General features: G+C 33.4%; 3 protein-coding genes and 1 pseudogene across 3 annotated transcripts; 3 read left to right on the forward strand and 1 right to left on the reverse strand.

Annotated features, from left to right (window-relative positions):
* Positions 1-2,482: 2,482 nt before the first annotated feature.
* LOC123899954 (pentatricopeptide repeat-containing protein At4g37170-like) lies at positions 2,483-6,210 on the forward strand. Its single transcript, XM_045951227.1, has 2 exons — positions 2,483-4,798; positions 5,636-6,210. The coding sequence occupies exon 1, from the start codon at positions 2,585-2,587 to the stop codon at positions 4,583-4,585; it is 2,001 nt and encodes a 666-aa protein (XP_045807183.1). The 5' UTR covers positions 2,483-2,584; the 3' UTR covers positions 4,586-4,798; positions 5,636-6,210.
* Positions 6,211-8,470: 2,260 nt separating this feature from the next.
* LOC123897595 (probable histone H2A.2) lies at positions 8,471-9,282 on the reverse strand. The gene is made up of 2 exons (XM_045948300.1): positions 8,971-9,282; positions 8,471-8,875 (listed from the first exon to the last, which is right to left on the reverse strand). Exons 1-2 carry the CDS (start codon positions 9,184-9,186, stop codon positions 8,630-8,632), a joined length of 462 nt encoding a protein of 153 aa, XP_045804256.1. The 5' UTR covers positions 9,187-9,282; the 3' UTR covers positions 8,471-8,629.
* Positions 9,283-17,250: 7,968 nt separating this feature from the next.
* LOC123897465 (probable histone H2A.2) lies at positions 17,251-18,013 on the forward strand. The gene is made up of 2 exons (XM_045948118.1): positions 17,251-17,536; positions 17,619-18,013. Exons 1-2 carry the CDS (start codon positions 17,327-17,329, stop codon positions 17,862-17,864), a joined length of 456 nt encoding a protein of 151 aa, XP_045804074.1. The 5' UTR covers positions 17,251-17,326; the 3' UTR covers positions 17,865-18,013.
* Positions 18,014-19,075: 1,062 nt separating this feature from the next.
* On the forward strand, positions 19,076-19,787 carry LOC123898416 (annotated as a pseudogene).
* Positions 19,788-19,841: the final 54 nt, after the last annotated feature.

Below are 19,841 nucleotides of genomic sequence, written 5' to 3' on the forward strand. Positions count from 1 at the left end.
ACGTGAGTTGAAGAATCGTTGGAAGAGTTATTATATAGTAGTGTGTTTGTTATGAGTTATATGACACCGTGGCGATCCGCGTTGGATGTTACGCTGGAGGTGATTTTGAGCGTTTGATTGTATGTTTATCGACGGCTCAGGATTGTTTCTGTGGCGATCCGAGTGATTGGAAATGGACCAATCAATGCGTTTATTCCACGACACAATCACTGTTTCATTTTTGTGGTGTTTCCATTTTAAATTAAAATAAGGAAAGTTATTTAATTATTTTGTTTGAATTATCAAAAAAAAAAAAAAATAAGGAAAGTTATTACTCACTTTATCTCTATTCTCTAGTGAATCAAGGGTAAATAATCGATCGTTTAATTTAACAGATTAAAAAATCTATGAGTAAATAAAAGTGTGAATAAGTCTTCATTAGCATAACTCACACATATGCTAGAAATATTGCAATATTATAAAGATAGTATAGAACAATAAGTCTTTTTTTGAGCCCTTTTGTTTTACGGTAAGAACAATAAATCTTTAATAATAGAGTAAGTGCTCAATTTGATTCTTGACTTTTGCAAAATTGGTAATTTAGTCCTCCAAATTAATGAAATTTCATGTTGTTTCTCAATTTTCAAAAAGTTAATAAAGATAGTCCCTCCGTCAATATAAATTAACTAACAGAGTCAAGGATGGTCATGCTGTTTGAGAACAAGATTGAAATATATTGTGACCACCTTTCTAATGATGTTGAAGAAATTGTGTCTCTACCATGTAGTCAAAATAGTACAACTGCAAATGGTGATGGTGCAGTAGTTAAATATGATGAATTGGCTAAAAATGATGAAAGTACCGAAGTATATGATTAAATTAGTCCCCGACTTTTGTCACTTATGGGTAAATGAACCCTCAAAATACAAAAGACAACTTCACGATAAAACATATTGAGTATGATTCATTCATAAGCAGTGCGTCTACCAATCCACAAGGCAACAAACAACATCATGATGAAACGCATAAACATAAGACAATATTTTAATTGTTTATGCATCAATCTTCTCCATAACCTTCAGTTCAACATACACTCTACCGGATGATTTTGTTGTAAAATTACATTATCCATCTTCTTCGTAAGCTTCACCACATCCACTCTGATAGCTGATTTTGATCATCAAAGACACCTTCAACCTCTTTCATAAGCTTTCTCATTACCTCATTATGTTTTTCCATAACATTGGATTATTGTTTATGCGCTAGTATTATTTGATCAACATTTGCCAACAGTTTACCATCAACCTTAAATGCTTGAATGTTACGTCTGCCAAAAACATATCTAGAGATTCATCACACCAGAGAAAATAGTCACACACAACAACCATATTTTGTTGCACATAATCATCGAGAGAGGTAAATAATTGAGAATTTGAAAACAAAAATTAAATTTTCATAGTAAACCTACCTTCTAAGTTAGACATGAAAAAATTGTTTGAGATGTCAAAGTTCACATGTATTAACCTTTTTTATGTCACTAATTATGTCAGTATGCATACTTTTTTTTTTTACTTAGGTAGTGTACATACATTATAAGTAGAGTAATGTTATGGTACATTAATATAAACTCTTTTTATGTCACTAATTTTGACACAAATTATTGGTGACTACTCTCTACCCTCACATAAATTGAGGGCATTTACCCTATTTTGATGTGACATGATGTGACATCAATGGAATTTATCCACATGTATCTAAGTCAAACATAAATAATATTTTACAACAAAGTAATTTTGACTACTTTTATTTTCAATTAATTATATTTTAGGTTACTAATTTTCTTTAATTATATTTTAGACTATTTGGGTAAACACATCACTTTACCATCAAATTTCATCACAACAAGGTTCAACCACCAAATTTTACATGATCATCACTGCTTCTTTCTCCATTCTTATCATCGGCAACCAAATTCTTCCTTCGCCGTCGTCGCTTCTTCTCTTCTGCAATTGTCGTCGACGTCGCCATTTCTCCTCTTCTGCAATTGCTGCTTCTTCTTGCTCTTCCTTCAACCTTCAAACACTCATTCACCTCTTCCGGAATCACTTCTCCATCATCTGCTACGTTTGTTTCAGAATTGGATTCGTCTAGGTAACATTGATTTTAATTTTTATTATCTATTTGTTCCAGAATCGAATCGGAATCAATTCACTCATTTTCAATTTTTTATTTATGTGCAGAAGAAAGTTGTGTTTGAGACCGTAAAACAATTTGAAGAAGAAGCAAACAAATTAGAAGCAATTAGGACCAAAATGTAAATTCATAGATTATAATATCTAAAATATAATTAATTTAAAAATAAAAGTAATCAAAATTATTTTGTGATAAAAAATTAATTATATTTGACTTAAATACATGTGGATGAATTTCATTGGTGCCACATCAGCATAGAACATATGCCCTCAATTTATAAGAGGGTTAATTAGAAAAAACTCAAATTATTATAGCCGAATATAGAAATTTATTTACGTAGATATAAACATTAATGTTCCGTTAACAATGAACTGTTCGCGATCGTGATACTGAGTTCCGGAAACCTTTTCCGATGGCATTTCGGAGAGCATTTTCTTCTTCCTCTCAATTCCGCCATCCCTCTTCCAGAAACTCCACCCTCTCTTGTCTTTCCGACCACCGCAAATTCGAAGAGCTCATTGATGTCCTTTGTCAACAGAAACGCATCAAGGAAGCCGTTGATTTACTCCATCGCATTCATCAACCTTCTCCTCGTGTATACTCCACTCTCATTGCTGTTTGTGCTCGTCATCGATTTCTTGAATTGGGTAAGACTGTTCATGCTCATACTAAAGCTTCTAAATTTATTCCTGGTATTGTTATTTCCAATCGTTTGCTTCATATGTATTTCAAATGTGGGAGTTTTATTGATGCCCAGATGGTGTTTGATGAAATGCCTCAAAAGGATTTGTGTTCTTGGAATACAATGATATCGGGTTATGCTAATCGTGGTCAGTTTGAAAAAGCTAGAAAACTGTTTGATGAAATGCCGCAAAGAGATAATTTTTCTTGGAATGCTGTTATATCTGGTTATGTTAGTCATGGTCGACATAGGGAAGCTCTGGATTTGTTTAGAATGATGCAGGAGAATGAGAGTTCGAATTCTAACATGTTTACGTTGTCCAGTGCCTTGGCTGCTGCTGCTGCTATACCGAGTTTGCGTCTTGGGAAGGAAATTCATGGTTATTTGATAAGGACTGAGTTGGAGTTGGATGAGGTGGTTTGGACTGCTCTTTTGGATTTGTATGGCAAGTGTGGGAGCTTAGATGAGGCTAGGGGTATTTTTGATCAGATGGCTAATAGAGATGTTGTTTTGTGGACTACCATGATTCATAGATGCTTTGAAGATGGAAGAAAAAAAGAGGGATTTTCTTTGTTCAGAGATTTGATGGGGTCAGGTGTTAGACCAAATGAGTATACATTTGCTGGTGTTTTAAATGCATGTGCCGATCTTGCTGCTGAACGTGTGGGAAAGGAGGTTCACGGATACATGACACGAGTAGGGTACGACCCATGTTCGTTTGCTGCGAGTGCTCTTGTCCATGTGTACTCAAAGTGTGGGAACACTGAAATTGCGAGAAGGGTGTTCAACCAGATGCCTCGCCCAGATTTGGTGTCATGGACTTCTCTAATTGTTGGATATGCTCAGAATGGTCAACCCGACATGGCTCTTCATTTCTTTGAACTACTACTTCAGTCGGGCACAAAGCCCGACGAAATTACCTTTGTTGGAGTTCTTTCCGCGTGTACTCATGCTGGATTAGTGGATAAAGGGTTGGAGTATTTCCATTCAGTGAAGGAGAAGCATGGATTGGTGCATACTGCAGATCATTATGCATGTGTTATTGATTTATTGGCACGATCAGGACGATTCAACGAGGCAGAGAATATTATTGATAACATGCCCATGAAGCCTGATAAATTCCTTTGGGCATCCTTACTTGGAGGATGCAGAATACATGGGAACATTGAACTAGCCGAAAGAGCAGCAAAGGCATTATTTGAGATAGAACCAGAGAATCCAGCTACCTATATCACCCTGGCTAATATTTATGCTAATGCTGGTCTGTGGACTGAAGTTTCTAAGGTTAGGAAGGATATGGACAATCGGGGAATAGTAAAGAAGCCAGGTAAGAGCTGGGTTGAGATTAAAAGACAAGTCCACGTGTTTTTAGTAGGAGATACATCTCACCCCAAAATAAGTGATATACATGAATACTTAGGAGAACTCTCGAAGAAAATGAAGGAAGAAGGCTATGTTCCAGACACAAACTTTGTGCTACATGATGTGGAGGAGGAGCAGAAAGAGCAAAACATTTTTTACCACAGTGAGAAGCTTGCTGTTGCCTTTGGAATCATTTCAACTCCACCAGGAACTCCAATCAAGGTTTTTAAAAATTTAAGAACTTGTGTAGACTGTCACACTGCCATGAAATATATATCAAAGATTGTTCAAAGAAAAATAATAGTGAGAGATTCAAATAGGTTTCACTGTTTTGAGGATGGAAGTTGCTCGTGCAAAGACTATTGGTAGTGGTAGTAGTAGTAGTACAATACATTAACAGCTTTGTGCAGCCTCAAAGTAATGGATCTACAATGATTGTTGTCGTGTGTTCTGTTTGGCGTGACGACAACAACGGTGACAACAAATGATGGTCACACCACTCGCTTCATGGTGCTTCAGAGCTGGAAGATGAGGTCTACGATATTGTTTTGCTCGTCATCATACACAACACCTTTGCTAAGGGTAAAATTTTCATCCCCTCTCGCATGAGCCCTGATTTTATGGTCATAGATTTCGGATTGGTTTGTCCCTTTTGTGATTTGGTTTTTGTTGGCTTGGTCTCTACTCACAAATCCAATTTTTCAACAAATTAATATTAGATGAGTTATTTCATTGTACTCTCGGTTTTGAGTGACCCTAATTTTGTTTTTATGTGCACATTTGTGGTGTTATATTATTTTTATATCAGTTGTTTACATCTGCTTGCCATATCAATAAACACCCTATGCATAATTTCATGGATATCCCTATAAGGCTGCCCACACTCTTTGCTTGCTCTTCCTTCAAACTTGTATGCCTAGAACATTGTAACTCTGTATAGTTATACTTCTGGTTGTTAATCTGGTTTCATTTATATAAATATGCACTCCCTTAATTCCTTTTATTTTATTCTTCAAGCATTGGTTAAACACTTGTTTCCTTTATTCTCACCATGATCCATTATTCTCGCCTTTGCCTTTTTGAAGAGACAGATAGATAGAGAGACATCTGCTATGAAATAGTAACAAAAAGTGAACACTCTATTTGTGCATGTGGCCACTGAAATGTGAAAAGTAATAGGGTGGCCGGGAGGGAGTTCACTAGTTTTTACTAGGTAGCACTAGCAGCAGTTGATGTTTGTGTGTTACAAACTCCTAATTGAAATGCCATTGAATATTGAGTCGAGTTACCTTTGTGCAAGGGAAAAAATGAACCTTCATTTGATAACCGACCCCTCTGAGTCCACTTACCTTTTGGCTGTGCTTATTTTTATTTTTTTTTTCAAAGTTATGATAGCTGATCCCCCTGATATTCTTGTAGGATGCAATTGAAATAAACTTCTTTTATCCCCCAATGTATGCCTCAATGAAAAATTGATGCTGCGGTTGGGGAGGATTGTGTTCTTCTCTTCATGAAGAAGTTTGTGGATATTCAAGTGCATGAGCTTAGATTTCTTGTCCGGGCTAAGCTGATCCCAGCATTACTAATATTTCACAGGATGACTTTAAATCATGTCCTTCCTTTTATTATACTCTAACCACATTCTACTAAGCGGAAAGAAGTTCAATTACCAAATTTATCGGTTATTATTTGGTGCTGCTAGAGTTAAAAATATTTGTGCAACCTTCAGAAATTTCTGTGAGGCTCAGAACATGGAACTTTTTTACTGGTTAGGTTGTCTGCGGAATGATGGATCCATTGTATTATTGCACCATGCATGTGGCTACTGATGGAAGAACAGTTAAACAAGTTCTTGAAATATTAACCAATTGATGGCACTCAACTTTCCTTCATTTTTGTAACATGTGGCAGACACGTGAACACTTGGACACACTGACACGTGTATAGTTCAAACGGTGTTAGTGACAAAATTAATGGAAATGACTAAGTTGAAACATAATGGAAACGTAAGGGACCTCATTGATACTTTTTAAACGTGAGAAACCAAATTGAAACCTAAAATAAACGTAAATGGTCAAATGTGTAGTTAAGCCTCAAACTTACTAATAATTGATAATTTAATATTGAATTCAATGTTAAATTAAAGATTTTACTTTTAATTTAAAAATTTAAGTGATATAAATATTAAACTAATAAATCTTTAATTTAAATTAAAAAATCAATTTTGAATATTAGATAATTTACACAGAATTTTTAAAAAAACAATTTCAAATAAGACTAGACTCGGTCCACAAATCTTAGTTCAACTAGCAAAACAATGCCAAAGTTGTTAGGTTGGAAGTCATGACCTGGGTTCGAACCTCAGTTCCCTCACTCGTGTGTGATTTTATGATGACTTTATAATTTCATCTATGTACCACCAAAAAAAATATGACTAAACTCATGTATTTTATTTAATAAATAACACCAACAACTATATTATCAATAAATATTGTAAAGAATATTGTGTCATTTTTTCATGTATTAACATTACTCTTTTGAGTCATGCATATCACGTGATAATAAATATTATATAACGTTGAAATACAAACTGATTATAAATTTTAATCTTATTATTTTATTTTACCGTCATAAAACTCATATTACAGTTATGTATGATTTATTAAGCAAATAACTTAATGTAATTAAATAATGGCATCAAATTTTGTAAAGTTATATCGTTTTATAAAAATTTAATTTTTTTTCATTTATTCTATTGTATTTTATTCTTTTCTTGAACACATGCATAAACATAACAAAACACGGTTGAAAATGCACTAATATACAAAATTGTTTTCCTCTAACCATTAACCATGGTCTTAAATTCCGGACTAGTGATCAACTCGGTCGAAATTCTGGGTCACTAGATTGTCGGTCGAACAAGTAGGTCACTGGTCAGACCGCATGACTGTTAAAAAAAAAATTAAAAAAATGATACTTAAAATTTAATATAAAATTTCTTTCAATCTTGTTTAAGGACTAACATATTATTACATCATACTTTCTATTATGGGTGCCCCTAATATGGTCTCCAAAATAAAAGTCCACCGGTGGTCTTTAGTTTTGACCTGCAACTACATGTTACACCTTTTTTGGCTTTTCGTTTTTATTTATTTTTATTTCATTCAACTTTATCTTCTTATTTGTGTATCTTTTGATTTTACATTTATGCCCTTGACTCAAATCTACCCATTAGATATATCCCACGCTACACACCATGCCATATGTCAACGTTTATTGATTAAAACACAGAAAATCAAAAACGTCAAATGATCTTCTTCTTCATAACCAAAAGTAACAGAGCTTCTCTTTGAAGGCTCAGTCGCCGGCCTCTTTCATACCCACTCAACAAAAGTCAAAAACCACCGTCGCCATTTGAATCTAACTACTGCAACCGGTTTGAATGAGATGGTGGTAACTGATATGGCTATAGATCTAACCACCACAAATACTGAAAAAGCTTCTTCTACATAATTTCACCGCCAACGTTGGCATAATTTCGTCACTTTCTAACAAGTGAGTATTTTCATCTTGTTTTTCATTCAAACAATGTTAATTTTACAATTGGTTTATTGGGCGCATGGCCAAAGGCCCTTGTCTCTTGTATGAATGGCGGTGGAACCCAGGTGACTACTCCCCGGTGATGGTTCTAGTGTTTGCTTCGCTTATGCTATGGCTTGCTGCAAGATTGTTTTTGCTGCTGCTTTCTGTTTTGTCCTCTGTGTTGTAGTTTTCTATTTTTAGATGGAATGTTTTTTGGTCGTTGAGTTTGGGCTTTTTTGTGTTTTTGATTTGGGTGATCGATCCCTCTCTATGTACTGTTTAGCACCTCTTGTGTTGTGGCTTATTATATAATTATACTTTCTTTTTGCCTTAAAAAAATGTTAATTTTACAATAATTTCGGGAAATCACACAATTTTTCAAAAATATAATTATCGCGCCTAATATTTTGAACCAAATTCAAAATAATTTAATAAAGCCAAAATTCAAATACTGCTCAAATCATGAAAATTCGACCAAGCCAAAACTAGTAGTGATGAATAAGGTAAAAATGGTGGATTTTAAAGAAACAAGGTAGTAAAACTTAATCAATTAATCTAGAATTATATAGGTAAAATAGTTTTAATCTCTAGAAAAGTTGTGTCTGGTAGTTTTCCTAAAAATCACTAAAACAGTTTTATAATTTAAATAATCAATAAGTTTCACTCAAAAAATGATAGGAAACAAAATGATATGATTAATTGATAATTAGAACCAAATTACATAAACTTTTCTCAAAAGCAAAGAACAATTATATTTCTATTACAAAACAGAGACCTAATCTCAGATATACACAATCATAATCCATAAACTAATCATTCATTCAAACAGATCTAAGCTTTCTTTGGTGATTTCCCAGCTTTTGGAGACTTTGGCTCTTTACTAGCAGTAGTAGATCTATCGGTCTTCTTAGGCAAAAGAATTGGGTTAATATTAGGAAGAACACCACCATGAGCAATAGTAACACCAGCAAGCAATTTTCCAAGCTCTTCATCATTCCTCACAGCCAATAACACATGTCTAGGGATTATCCTATTCTTCTTGTTATCACGTGCAGCATTTCCAGCCAATTCAAGAACCTAAACAAACAAATTATTAGGGTTTCAGATTCAAAATTAGGGTTCCAAATTCAAAATCAGTAAATAATAGTGATTGAATTGAAATTGATTTATACCTCAGCAGCAAGATATTCAAGAACGGCAGCTAAGTAAACTGGAGCTCCGGTACCGACACGTTGAGCGTATCGACCTTTCTTCAAGTAACGACCAATTCTTCCGACGGGGAATTGAAGACCAGCTCTGGTGGATCTGGTGACTGACTTCTTTCTTGGACCTCCGCCTTTTCTTCCTGCGGCACCTTTCTTTGTCTTTGTGTTTGTGGTGGAATCCATTTCGAGATTGGGAAATTAGGGTTTGGTGGTTGAAGATGAGTTTTGAGAAGATGAGGGAATTGAAAATTTGAGATGCAGAGTGTGAAGAAGGAATGTGATGTTGAAATTGTGAAATGTTAGCGCGCTTTTATGGAGTGTTCCTTTCTGGAGGAGTGTGACAATTGGAGTGAAAGTAATGCTGGACGTTGGATTGTATGTTATCTACGGCTGTGGATTGTTTTACCCTTGATCCGTGCGCTTTTAAACGAGCCAATAGAAAGCCACGGCATGATTGATAATAGTCATAATACCGTCTTCTTCTATTGAGTTTTTTTTTGTTACTTTCTTCAATTATTGTAGACGACTTATTACCAAGTAAGTACTACTAATTATTCAGTAAAATAATAATAATAATCATAGTAATAATAGAAGTGTTTAACTAGTATTAGTTTGATTATTTAACTATTTAATTTAAAGTTATAGATAAATTAAAAAAAATTAAAGAGAAAATAGTTAAATTATTAAATTAATAATATTTGTTTTGGACCGTAAGTTTGGGTTAGATTAAGTTCAATGGCATATTCACCAACCTAATTCTAAATTTATTGGCTTATATATACAACCTTCACAAATCTCACAAGATATGCATTAATCTAATCGTTACATTCACCTCAAGTTTATACTTAACTTGGACGTTAAAGTGTTTTCTACTGATACATCTTTTTTTTTTGCATCGTCGGTCATCTCAATGCTCAAAGCATTTCTTCCATCCATTCATCAAGTGGGTTCTCTAACCTCTCATTTATCTATTTAGATAAAACTCGAGTTTTATTACGAACAAATATTTTAAAGTCTTAATGATAATATGTTTTCAAAATAAGTTATTTCATATATGATACGAGAACTTTAAAAATAAAAAAAGAGACTAAAAAGGAAAACATAAAATTTAGAGAACTAAAGTTTGAAGAAAAATTTAGAGGGACTAAAAATAGAAATTGTATATTTTTTCGAAGGATCAGCACATTAAACCCTAAAAGAATAAAAAAAAATCATTAATTAGGGTTACAAGGTTCAATGTTCATCATCGTTTTCTCCATTCCATCATTTTTCATTCTTCATTGCTCATTGTTCTTGTCGTTCCAGGCTTCCATTTGTCCTTCTAATCATTATCGTCTTCTTCTTTTTGCCATGACCTATAATTGCCTTTCAAAACTTCTTCAGATTCAATCTTTCACTACACCTTTTCTTCACCTTCGTAAGTTGTTGAACCTATTGTACATATTTCTGCACCATATGTTGTTCAATTCTAAATAGAGGCTTCTGCACCTTTAACACGACTTTGTCCTTCTTTGGAGTCTTTTACAACTTTAACGTAACTTTGTCTTTCTTTGGAGTCATATGCACATTTGACACAAATTTGTTCTTCTTTGGAATAACAGCATAATTAATGTTAGGTGTTGTAGACATAACTTCATCAGGTATATCATCAAACAAACTCTAACTTGCATCAACTTCAAGTTTACTTGCATATGCTTTAGCTCGACTTGTCATTGCTTTAAATTAACTTGCTTTAATTTGACTTGATCCTAGCTTCAAGATTTGCATTTGAACTTCCTTTTGGTAGTTTTTCTCAAAACAAGTGCATGCACACAAGTAATAATCAAAATAGAAAGTTTAAAAATTACATTTCTTTTCAAAGCATTTGAATTTTGAGTAGGGCTCTTGCATGACATTGCATTGTGACCAAAACGGTACATTTATAAGCCCACTAGTTCTTATTTTCCTATTGTAGACGACTTTTTTTTTTACTAATTGGAAAATTAAAGAATTGGAAAAATAGAGAGTAATGTGTAGTTAAGGATATAGTAGAAAAAATAACATTAAATATTTTATGATATCATAAAGCGTTTATTTTTTATTATAAAAAAAATATTATTTGATGGTTTCAGCAACTAAAGGAGAAACTTAAATGTCTTCAAAAGTTGTTGCAGCATACAAAACCGATCCGAGTGTTCTCTAGCTATCAAGCCCCAACATGTAATTCCATTCTAAGTAAAAATCCATCTTACCTTCCAAGGTCGATTTAAGATTTATCGCAGAGAAGAAATTCTCGTTTTCTCGTCTCAGATTATACAAGATTGAAGATGAAGCATTGAATTTTTTTTCCCAATTGTACCCAATTTCTTACTCTTGAAACTTGAAGAAGTGATAGAAATTAGAGAGAGTCGGAAATTGGAGATGCGTATCGTTTCTGATCTTTGTCAATGAAAAAAATTGGGGGATTTGGGTTTTGGGCATTGGAGAATATTGGAACTGAGAAAGAAGGGGTTATTGTGAAGAGAAAAAACGATGGTGATGGTGATGGTAAAAGTCATCGTCGATGATCGGGAAGACGATGATATCTTCTTCAATTATGTCGAAGGGATTTGTGAAGACTGTGAAGGATTTTGGTTTGGGAAATTCGCGTAGGGGATTTGAGAAACACTGTTGATGTATTGGTGTATTGGTTGAACTGAGATGAGATTGAGTAGATGCATTTTTGGGATCCATTGAAGAACAAGAACCCTAATTGCAGGTTCTTGAAAATGAGATTTTTCGTTTTCTTTCATAGATAAATTGATTTAGTTTTATTTGGAAATATGAAATATTATTAATTGAAAGTGGAGAGAGATTATGCAAATAAAAAAAAATTATAAGTTTAAATATGTAAAATAAAACTTAATGTATAAAATAGTTAGTAAAGTCCACATGGTCAATTTTAAGTGGTGTCACATCAGTATAAGACAACTAGCACACTTGCATAAGAAGACAACCTAACACTCACCTTATCCATAACAACTAAAGAGAAAGTCTTGGTTAGGCACATACACAACACTTAACATTTGGACACATCCAACTAAATTTTGACAGCACATTATTTTTTTTAAAAATAAAATGAAAAGTGTTTTTTCTTCTCTCTCCATTCTTCCTCTTCTTCCTCCCTAATCTCTGCAACAAACACAACATTTTCATTTCTTCGAAACTTGGATCTATCCCAATCTCTCCTACTATCTCACTTGGAAAAACAAATATTTCAAAAAATCAACAAAACAAACAACAAAACACTTTGATGGAAAAAGTTTTGAAGAAATAAGATTAACTTGATTTCATTCACCATTTCGGGGAAGTAAAATTTAATTCACCACTCAATCTTTTCAATCAAGACTCTTTGGCCATGGAAATCTGACAAAATTCCTACATGATTGTTCTACTAATGATTAAAATTTGATGAAATTATTAAAAAATATACAATTTTTAAGGTCAAGAAATTTTGGATTTATAAGAACTTTCAATTAAAACATAAAAATTTATAGAAATATGACTAAACAAGAAGAACATAGATAAAAAGTATGATTTTTAGAAATCCGTTTTGAAAACAAAATTGTAGTGGAATAGCAAACCATATAGGATGCAAAAAAGGGAAGAAGGAGGTAGATCTACCAACAAGAACATGCAGAGAAAGAAGGCGGAAGAGTGGAGAGGGAATAAGGACATTTTTATTTTTTTTTAAGAAAAGTAATGTGTTGTCAAAATTTGATTTGATGTGCCCAAATGTTAGGTGTTGGGTATGTGCCTAACCAAGACTTTCTCACAACTAAAATTGTGACATTAAATGACTAAGCGTCTGGTTACGCGTTTCGGAACCAAAACGCGAGTTTGCTGCAACAAAACGTGCTTTTTCTGTTTTTCTGTGTGTTTGGATAAAATCAATTGTGAATCCCTGAAACGCGATTTTACACTCAAACACGAGTTTACATGAAGCTACAAATCCAAGCTTCTACGCCAAACCAAACTCGATTTGGGATTTTTTCTTTCGGGTGCTCTTTCTCCTACTATTTTATTCCTTCCATGCCCGTAACATGATGTCTTTCTCAAATTCACTCTTAAATCAGTTGGATCCACCACTCCAACCAGTTGCATGTTGCTTTTCCTCTCTAAAATTCACAACTAAACATATTTGCCTCTGATTATAGAAACTTTGATGGCGAGGGAGAAGGAAAATTTGATGGAAAAATGGTAAGATAGAGGTAGAATATTGAGAGATGGGGAAGGAAAAATGGAAGAGATGATAGAATAATAACAAAGAGACGAGGAAGGAGAAAAGCTGTAAGGCAATGAAGATTCTGGAAAATGGCGGTGTCAATGGATATCCTCCCCCAATGAAGAAGTTGTGATTTAATCCGGAAAAAATGACTTTAATTTATTGATTGTGACATAGATTTCTTGACTTGGAATGTTTTTTTTACACAAAGTTATTGGGCATTTGAGTTGGTTGGTCTTAAAAAAATAGACCCCAAAAAAATATAATTAATTGGGTTGGAGGGTGTTTTTATATAGCTAAAAACCCTTTTCGTAATTTCCACTCTTAAAATCAATTTTGATTCAAATCATTCAAACAACATATTTAATACAAATCATTTTTACCATAAAAGTATCCAAATAAAAATCACTTTACATTCAACTCAATTTTAATCAAAATCAATTATATCAAACTCAATTCTACCAAACTCAATTCTGATCACTGCAGAACGAAACATATACTCAAAAATTTTGTTCATCAAAATATCACATTTTGGATAAAATCTAAATGCATGCTTGCTCCAAGTTTTTGTGGGAACTCCCATTAGCCACTTTCAAACTTTAAAATCAACTATCTTCAGTTCATTATTCTTTTCTAACCATGCTCAATAGTAAGTTGTTTTGGCAGCTCCCATCATCAAGTCCCTTATAAGGGTGTCTCCTCCAAACTTCTTAAAATGTGCATACAACTATCTGAGTCATAATCTATGCTCAGTTCTCTGAAACATATCTTTAAACACAGCCACCAACGCCTACAATTTTTCTTCTTCATAAAAACACCTAATTAAAGACATTTGTACATCTTGTTATCTAAAATTAAAACAAATTTCTTATCTTGTCCAGTATATTTCCTTAACAATTGTAAAAACCATCTTCAGTTTTCCTTTGTTTATTTTTCAACATCCCCAAAAGTCTATGGAAAGTATTGGTCACTGGGATCCCTACCTACAACCATTAGGAGTTGTCTACCATATTTTGTCTTTAGATGACAACCATTAACTCCAATAAATGGTTTGCATACATGGAGGAAACCCTTTTTACAACCATCAAAATAAAAATAGAGAGTCCCAAACCGTGGTTACATTGATGGTGTTAATAGCACAAACTCTTTTTAACTTAGTTGCATAACTCCATATCATTGCATACTGCTTATCAACATCTCCTTTAATAACACTTTTTGTTATCTATCAACTTTGTCTTCCATGCTTTGCCAACAGTAATACTCACTGCATAATTTATTCTCTTGTGCTGCATAACATCGCAAACTCTCACTTCCTCAAATGTTTGCATTTTGTTCACTACTACCTTGGCTACGCACTTTGAGGTTCCAGATCTATGGTTCAACAGTACTTTTGTCAACATTTTGTTCCTGTTTAGGGTTGTTTATGAGGATACTTAGACAAAATATGTTCAGCTAAGTTATATAGAGTATAAGTAGGTATGTATAATGTGATATCTGATCTAAGTGAACACTACAAGAAAACCTCAATTTACCAACGAAATTAAAAAATATTTATTGGCGGTTTTGACCCTCAATAAATTACTGACGGCTTAAACCCTCAATAACTAACAAAAATCACCAGAAAAGAAAAAAGCAGTAATCTTAAATTTAGTGACGGCCTACACCGCCAATAAATAGTCCATAATTAAGGGGAAGGGAACCATTCCACTTAATGGCGGCTAAAACCCCCAATTAATTGTCTGTAAAAAAGATTTATAAATAAATTTAGTAATGGCCGCCAATAATTATCGTTTCTCTTGGTCTCTTTCTCAGTTTTAAATCTCACCAGTTTCACAATACTGCTTAATTTGCTTATTTTACTTAGAAAACAAAAGCCTAACTATTTAGTGCTTCCGGATCTATTTTTCCACTTCCTTGAACTTTTTTGGCTACAAGATGTAAAATCCCACCCTTGAACTTTCTCATTCTCTTTTGGATCTATTTTTTCACTCCCACCCTTGAACTTTCTCATTCTCTTTCCAGATCTATTTCTCATTCTTTTCAACAATTCAATTTCAATTTTCATTGCCACAATTTCACATGTGAAAAAAATTAGCTTTTTTTTTTACGGTATGTTTGTGAAGAAATGAGTGTGAACCTGAAAATCAGATCTATGTTGCTTCTTCACCATCCTAATTCAAAATTCATGAACACCATTTCTCATATCTACTTCTAATTCCTATGTCAAAAAAGATTTGGCTCTGATTCAAAAAGAAAACAAGGGTCACTGAATGTGAAATTGAGTTATGTTCTTGATTAAAAAACAAACCTTTCCATACAATAAGGAGATTTTCTTGAAAACTTAGGGTGGTGAGAAAATCTCAGATAACTTTGTAAGCTTTTTGGGTGGATAATTGCTCTTGTTCATTAGAGTTTTTTATCCCATAAAGTCCAAAAGTAAAATCACAATAATAATGAAAAAAAACCAATGAAGTAAATTAATAATAAAAAATTAGTCATAACAGTCTATTGTACCGACTATAATATTAATAGGTGTTCATTTGTCTTTTCTTTCAGCTATTTACTGGCGGTTCTAGGCACATGTAACTAAAAAGTTGCATCGTTCACAATTTAGTGGTGGTCTTGGCCGCCAATAAATTTTGAATTTATGGTGGCTCAGGCTGTCAATAAATTTCGTCATTCTAGTTTGTGGCGGTTCTGGCCGCCAGTAAATTTACCAACGAGTAATTTTCTCGCATACTTGGCCGCCAGTTGACCGTCAGTAAATAAACACTTTTTGGCGGTTTTGAGCACTTTGTGAGGGTTTTTGACCCCCAATAAATGTTGTTTTTCTTGTAGTGGAAATCCTTTAAGTGTGAAGGGACTGAAGTAACATAGGTTTGTGATGTGAATCAGGATAAATTATCTGTATGTTTCTCTTGCTCTCTTTCCTCATCTGCGTGTTTGTGTTTCTTTGCAAAAACATTTTAAGAACTTAAACATTTTAAAAGCACAATTTAACCCGCACTTCTTGTATTTTTTTTAGCGAGAAATAAATATGATGTTAATTACTTTTACGTTTTTTTATCAACTTAAATACTATTTTTTAACCATGTTAATAATACACAAAATTTTCAAAACTATTTAGCATTGTCTTATTTTCGTGAAAATTGTGACCACTTCACTACAAGAAAAACAACAAATTACTGAGGGCCAAAAACCTCCAAGAAGAGCTAAAAACCGTCAATAATGTATGCATTATTGGCGGTGTAAGACCCTCATATTTATAATATTTAAATATTAAGCTTTGCCAATTTTTTTCAACACGTAAACCACATATGTTGAGCTTTTTATTTTTAAATTTTAACTTATTGGCTGCTTGAGGCCGTCAGTAAGTATTCTGTCAGTTTTTTTTTTTTTAAAGTAACTCAATTTATTGGCAGAATTTATTGGTAGTTTTTTGCCATCAAGAAATGTTTTTGAATTTAATTTTTAAATGTAATGTATTTATTAGGGCTTTTAGCCTTCGATAAATTATTGAGAGGTTTATTAAGAAATTCAGTTTTTCTTGAAATGCTTCCTTAAGAATCCAATTTTTTTACTACTTGAGTCGATTATTCATAGTTAAAAAATTTAACTCATACTACCTATTAAAACTTTATAATTAAGCGTGTTTAAGCGAAAACAATTCTAAAATATATGAGTATGACCTCTTGAGAAGATATTGTGCTTCACCTCTTTTAAAGGTCGCACAAAAACCTTACTACAATATGAATTTTCCAGTATGAGACTATTGAGTAGTATAACATTTTCACAAAAGTAGACTAATTCCTTCAAAAATAGACAAAACTCAAAGTCTAATAAAATAAAAGAGTCCACACCGTTTACTCCCATTGGTCCATTTTAGTAAACACGGATCGCCAAGTAAGCAACACCGAGCCATAGATAATTTCCAATCGAACGGCCTACAATTATCTCAATCCAACTTCTAACAACCACCGTGACAGTATAAAACCTTGCCAACACATCTTCCATTTTCATCTTCATCACACTCTTCATTTCTCACTTCACAAAACACCGATTTCAATTTTCAATCTCGCAATGGATACTTCCCCAAAATCGAAGAAAGGAGCTGGAGGAAGAAAAGGAGGAGGTCCAAGGAAGAAGTCAGTAACCAGATCCACTAGAGCCGGTCTTCAATTCCCCGTCGGAAGAATCGGCCGTTACTTGAAGAAAGGTAGATACGCTCAGCGTGTTGGTACCGGAGCTCCGGTTTACTTAGCCGCCGTTCTTGAATATCTTGCTGCTGAGGTATATAAATCAATTTTCAATTTAATTGCTAATTTTTAGGGATTTTGAATTTTGAATCTGAAACCCTAATTTGTTTGTTTAGGTTCTTGAATTGGCTGGAAATGCTGCACGTGACAACAAGAAGAATAGGATAATCCCAAGGCATGTGTTATTGGCTGTGAGGAATGATGAAGAGCTTGGAAAATTGCTTGCTGGTGTTACAATTGCTCATGGTGGTGTTCTTCCAAATATTAACCCAATTCTTTTGCCTAAGAAGACTGATAGATCTACTACTGCTAGTAAGGAGCCAAAGTCTCCAAAGGCTAAGAAATCTCCTAAGAAAGCTTAGATTTAGATTCTAGGGTTGGTTAATGAATTAGTATGAATTTTGTGCATATCTAAGCTTAGGATCCTGTTATTTAATGTGGTTGAAACAATGTAATTTGGATCTCATGTATCAGTTTAATTCATCAATGAAAACATCTTTGTTTTTAGAAATTTCTCTTTGCTTCTGTTTTTGCTTTTGATTAGTGTTCTTAATGTTTCATATTTATGATGTTTAGTAGTTTGCATAAAATTGTTTTCGTTTTTGTTTTGTCAAAATTCGTAAACAAATTCAGCCATTTGAGGTAAGATTATGTTGCTGGCTAAATTATTTTGTTTATCCGAAATTGGAATAAACCAATGGTTTGATTGATGAATTAACACTCTTTTGTGAAATTGATCTATCAGGTGTGTTGCTAATTAGTAATTAATCATTATAAAGAGGAATAAAACCTTGCTAAAATTAAAATCATAGACGAGGAGGTGGAAAACAGATCAACCTGATAACAGTGGAAAATGTAAACAATTTTTATGTCAGTTGGTTTTTTTTTTTTTTGAAGAGAAATAGAAACATAAAAATGGAAGAAATGAAAGGAATCATTGATTCTGAAAGTAGTTATTTGCTGGCTGTTGTTTCATGTTTGGATTTGTCTTCATTTATGGTGAGAGTTTGAGAAGTTTGAGAAGTTGATTGGTGAGAACCGTGGAGTATGTTTGATTGCGCTTTTAAAACGGAGCTTTTACTGAGTTCATGGGTTTTGCCTCCGGATACGAGGCGTACGTGCCTCTACCTAAGGCGTTCGAGCAAATTTTTTAGTAGGTGCGAGGCTTCTAATTCGTGTCACATGAGGTTGATTAATGTAATCACCATTGGAATAAAATTGGTTATATGTTTTTGCTTACGGATTTTTAAATGTAAATGTAGCAATTTGGATAAATAATTTCTTTTAAAAAGATTGCTTAGAGTGCCAGGTAGCAATCGTTAACAAAATCCATAAATATATTATACAAAAGGTCTTAAATACAAACTAATTGATGTCTAACCTATTTAATATTATCAATTGAATTAGAACTTATAAACACTGTAATTTTTGGGTTTAGAGTGTTTAGGAAGACAGTTTTTGAGTTTAGAGTGTTGAAGAAGACATAATTTTTAATCCTTGTAAAATCGTCACTAATAATAAAGTCAACACCATCTATTTCCATTCTTATCTCACCATTTCCATTTCTCACAATAGCAATGGATACTTCTCCAAAATTGAAGAAAGGAGGATCAAGGAAGAAAGCGGTGTCGAGATCCACTAGAGCCGGTCTTCGATTCCCCGTCGGAAGAATCTGCCGTTATTTGAAGAAAGGTAGATACGCTCAACGTATTGGTACTGATGCTCCTGTATACTTAGCTGCTGTCTTGAATATCTAGCTGCTGAGGTAAATAACCTTTTTTCATTTTTTGTTGCTACGAGTTGGAGATTATTGAATTTGTCGTCTAGATCAATGAATGCAGTTTTTCAAAGATCGAGTTTTGCTATCCAAAAAGGTTTAGCGGCGCAGCTTGTTGTCCGTCTACCTTTTGTTCATATATAATTATTATAATATGTATATATAAATAATGTCAACTTGAGAAACATGGTTTTCATTTTAAACCTTATTAATTGGAAATTTGTTTTATGTGAAGGTTTCTTGAGTTGGCTGGAAATGCAGCTCGTGATAACAAGAAGAAAAGGATTAGTCCAAGACATATTTGGGTGGGTTTGTACATGGATAAAGAATTTGAGGAATTGCTTGCTGGTGTTACCATTCCTCATGGTGGTTTTCTTAGAAACAGTAACATTCCATATTTCAGTAAAATACCATCACTAACAGAAAACACAATTTGTAGTAGTTCTCAACAAGTTTTGTTAAGAAATTAAGTTTTTCTTATAGTGTACTCCCTCCGTCCCAAAATGAATGAGCCATTTTGAATATATGTACTATTCATACATATTGCTTTGACCATATTTTT

The sequence above is a fragment of the Trifolium pratense genome, linkage group LG7 (genome assembly GCF_020283565.1).
Source record: "Trifolium pratense cultivar HEN17-A07 linkage group LG7, ARS_RC_1.1, whole genome shotgun sequence".
Lineage (NCBI taxonomy): Eukaryota > Viridiplantae > Streptophyta > Magnoliopsida > Fabales > Fabaceae > Trifolium > Trifolium pratense.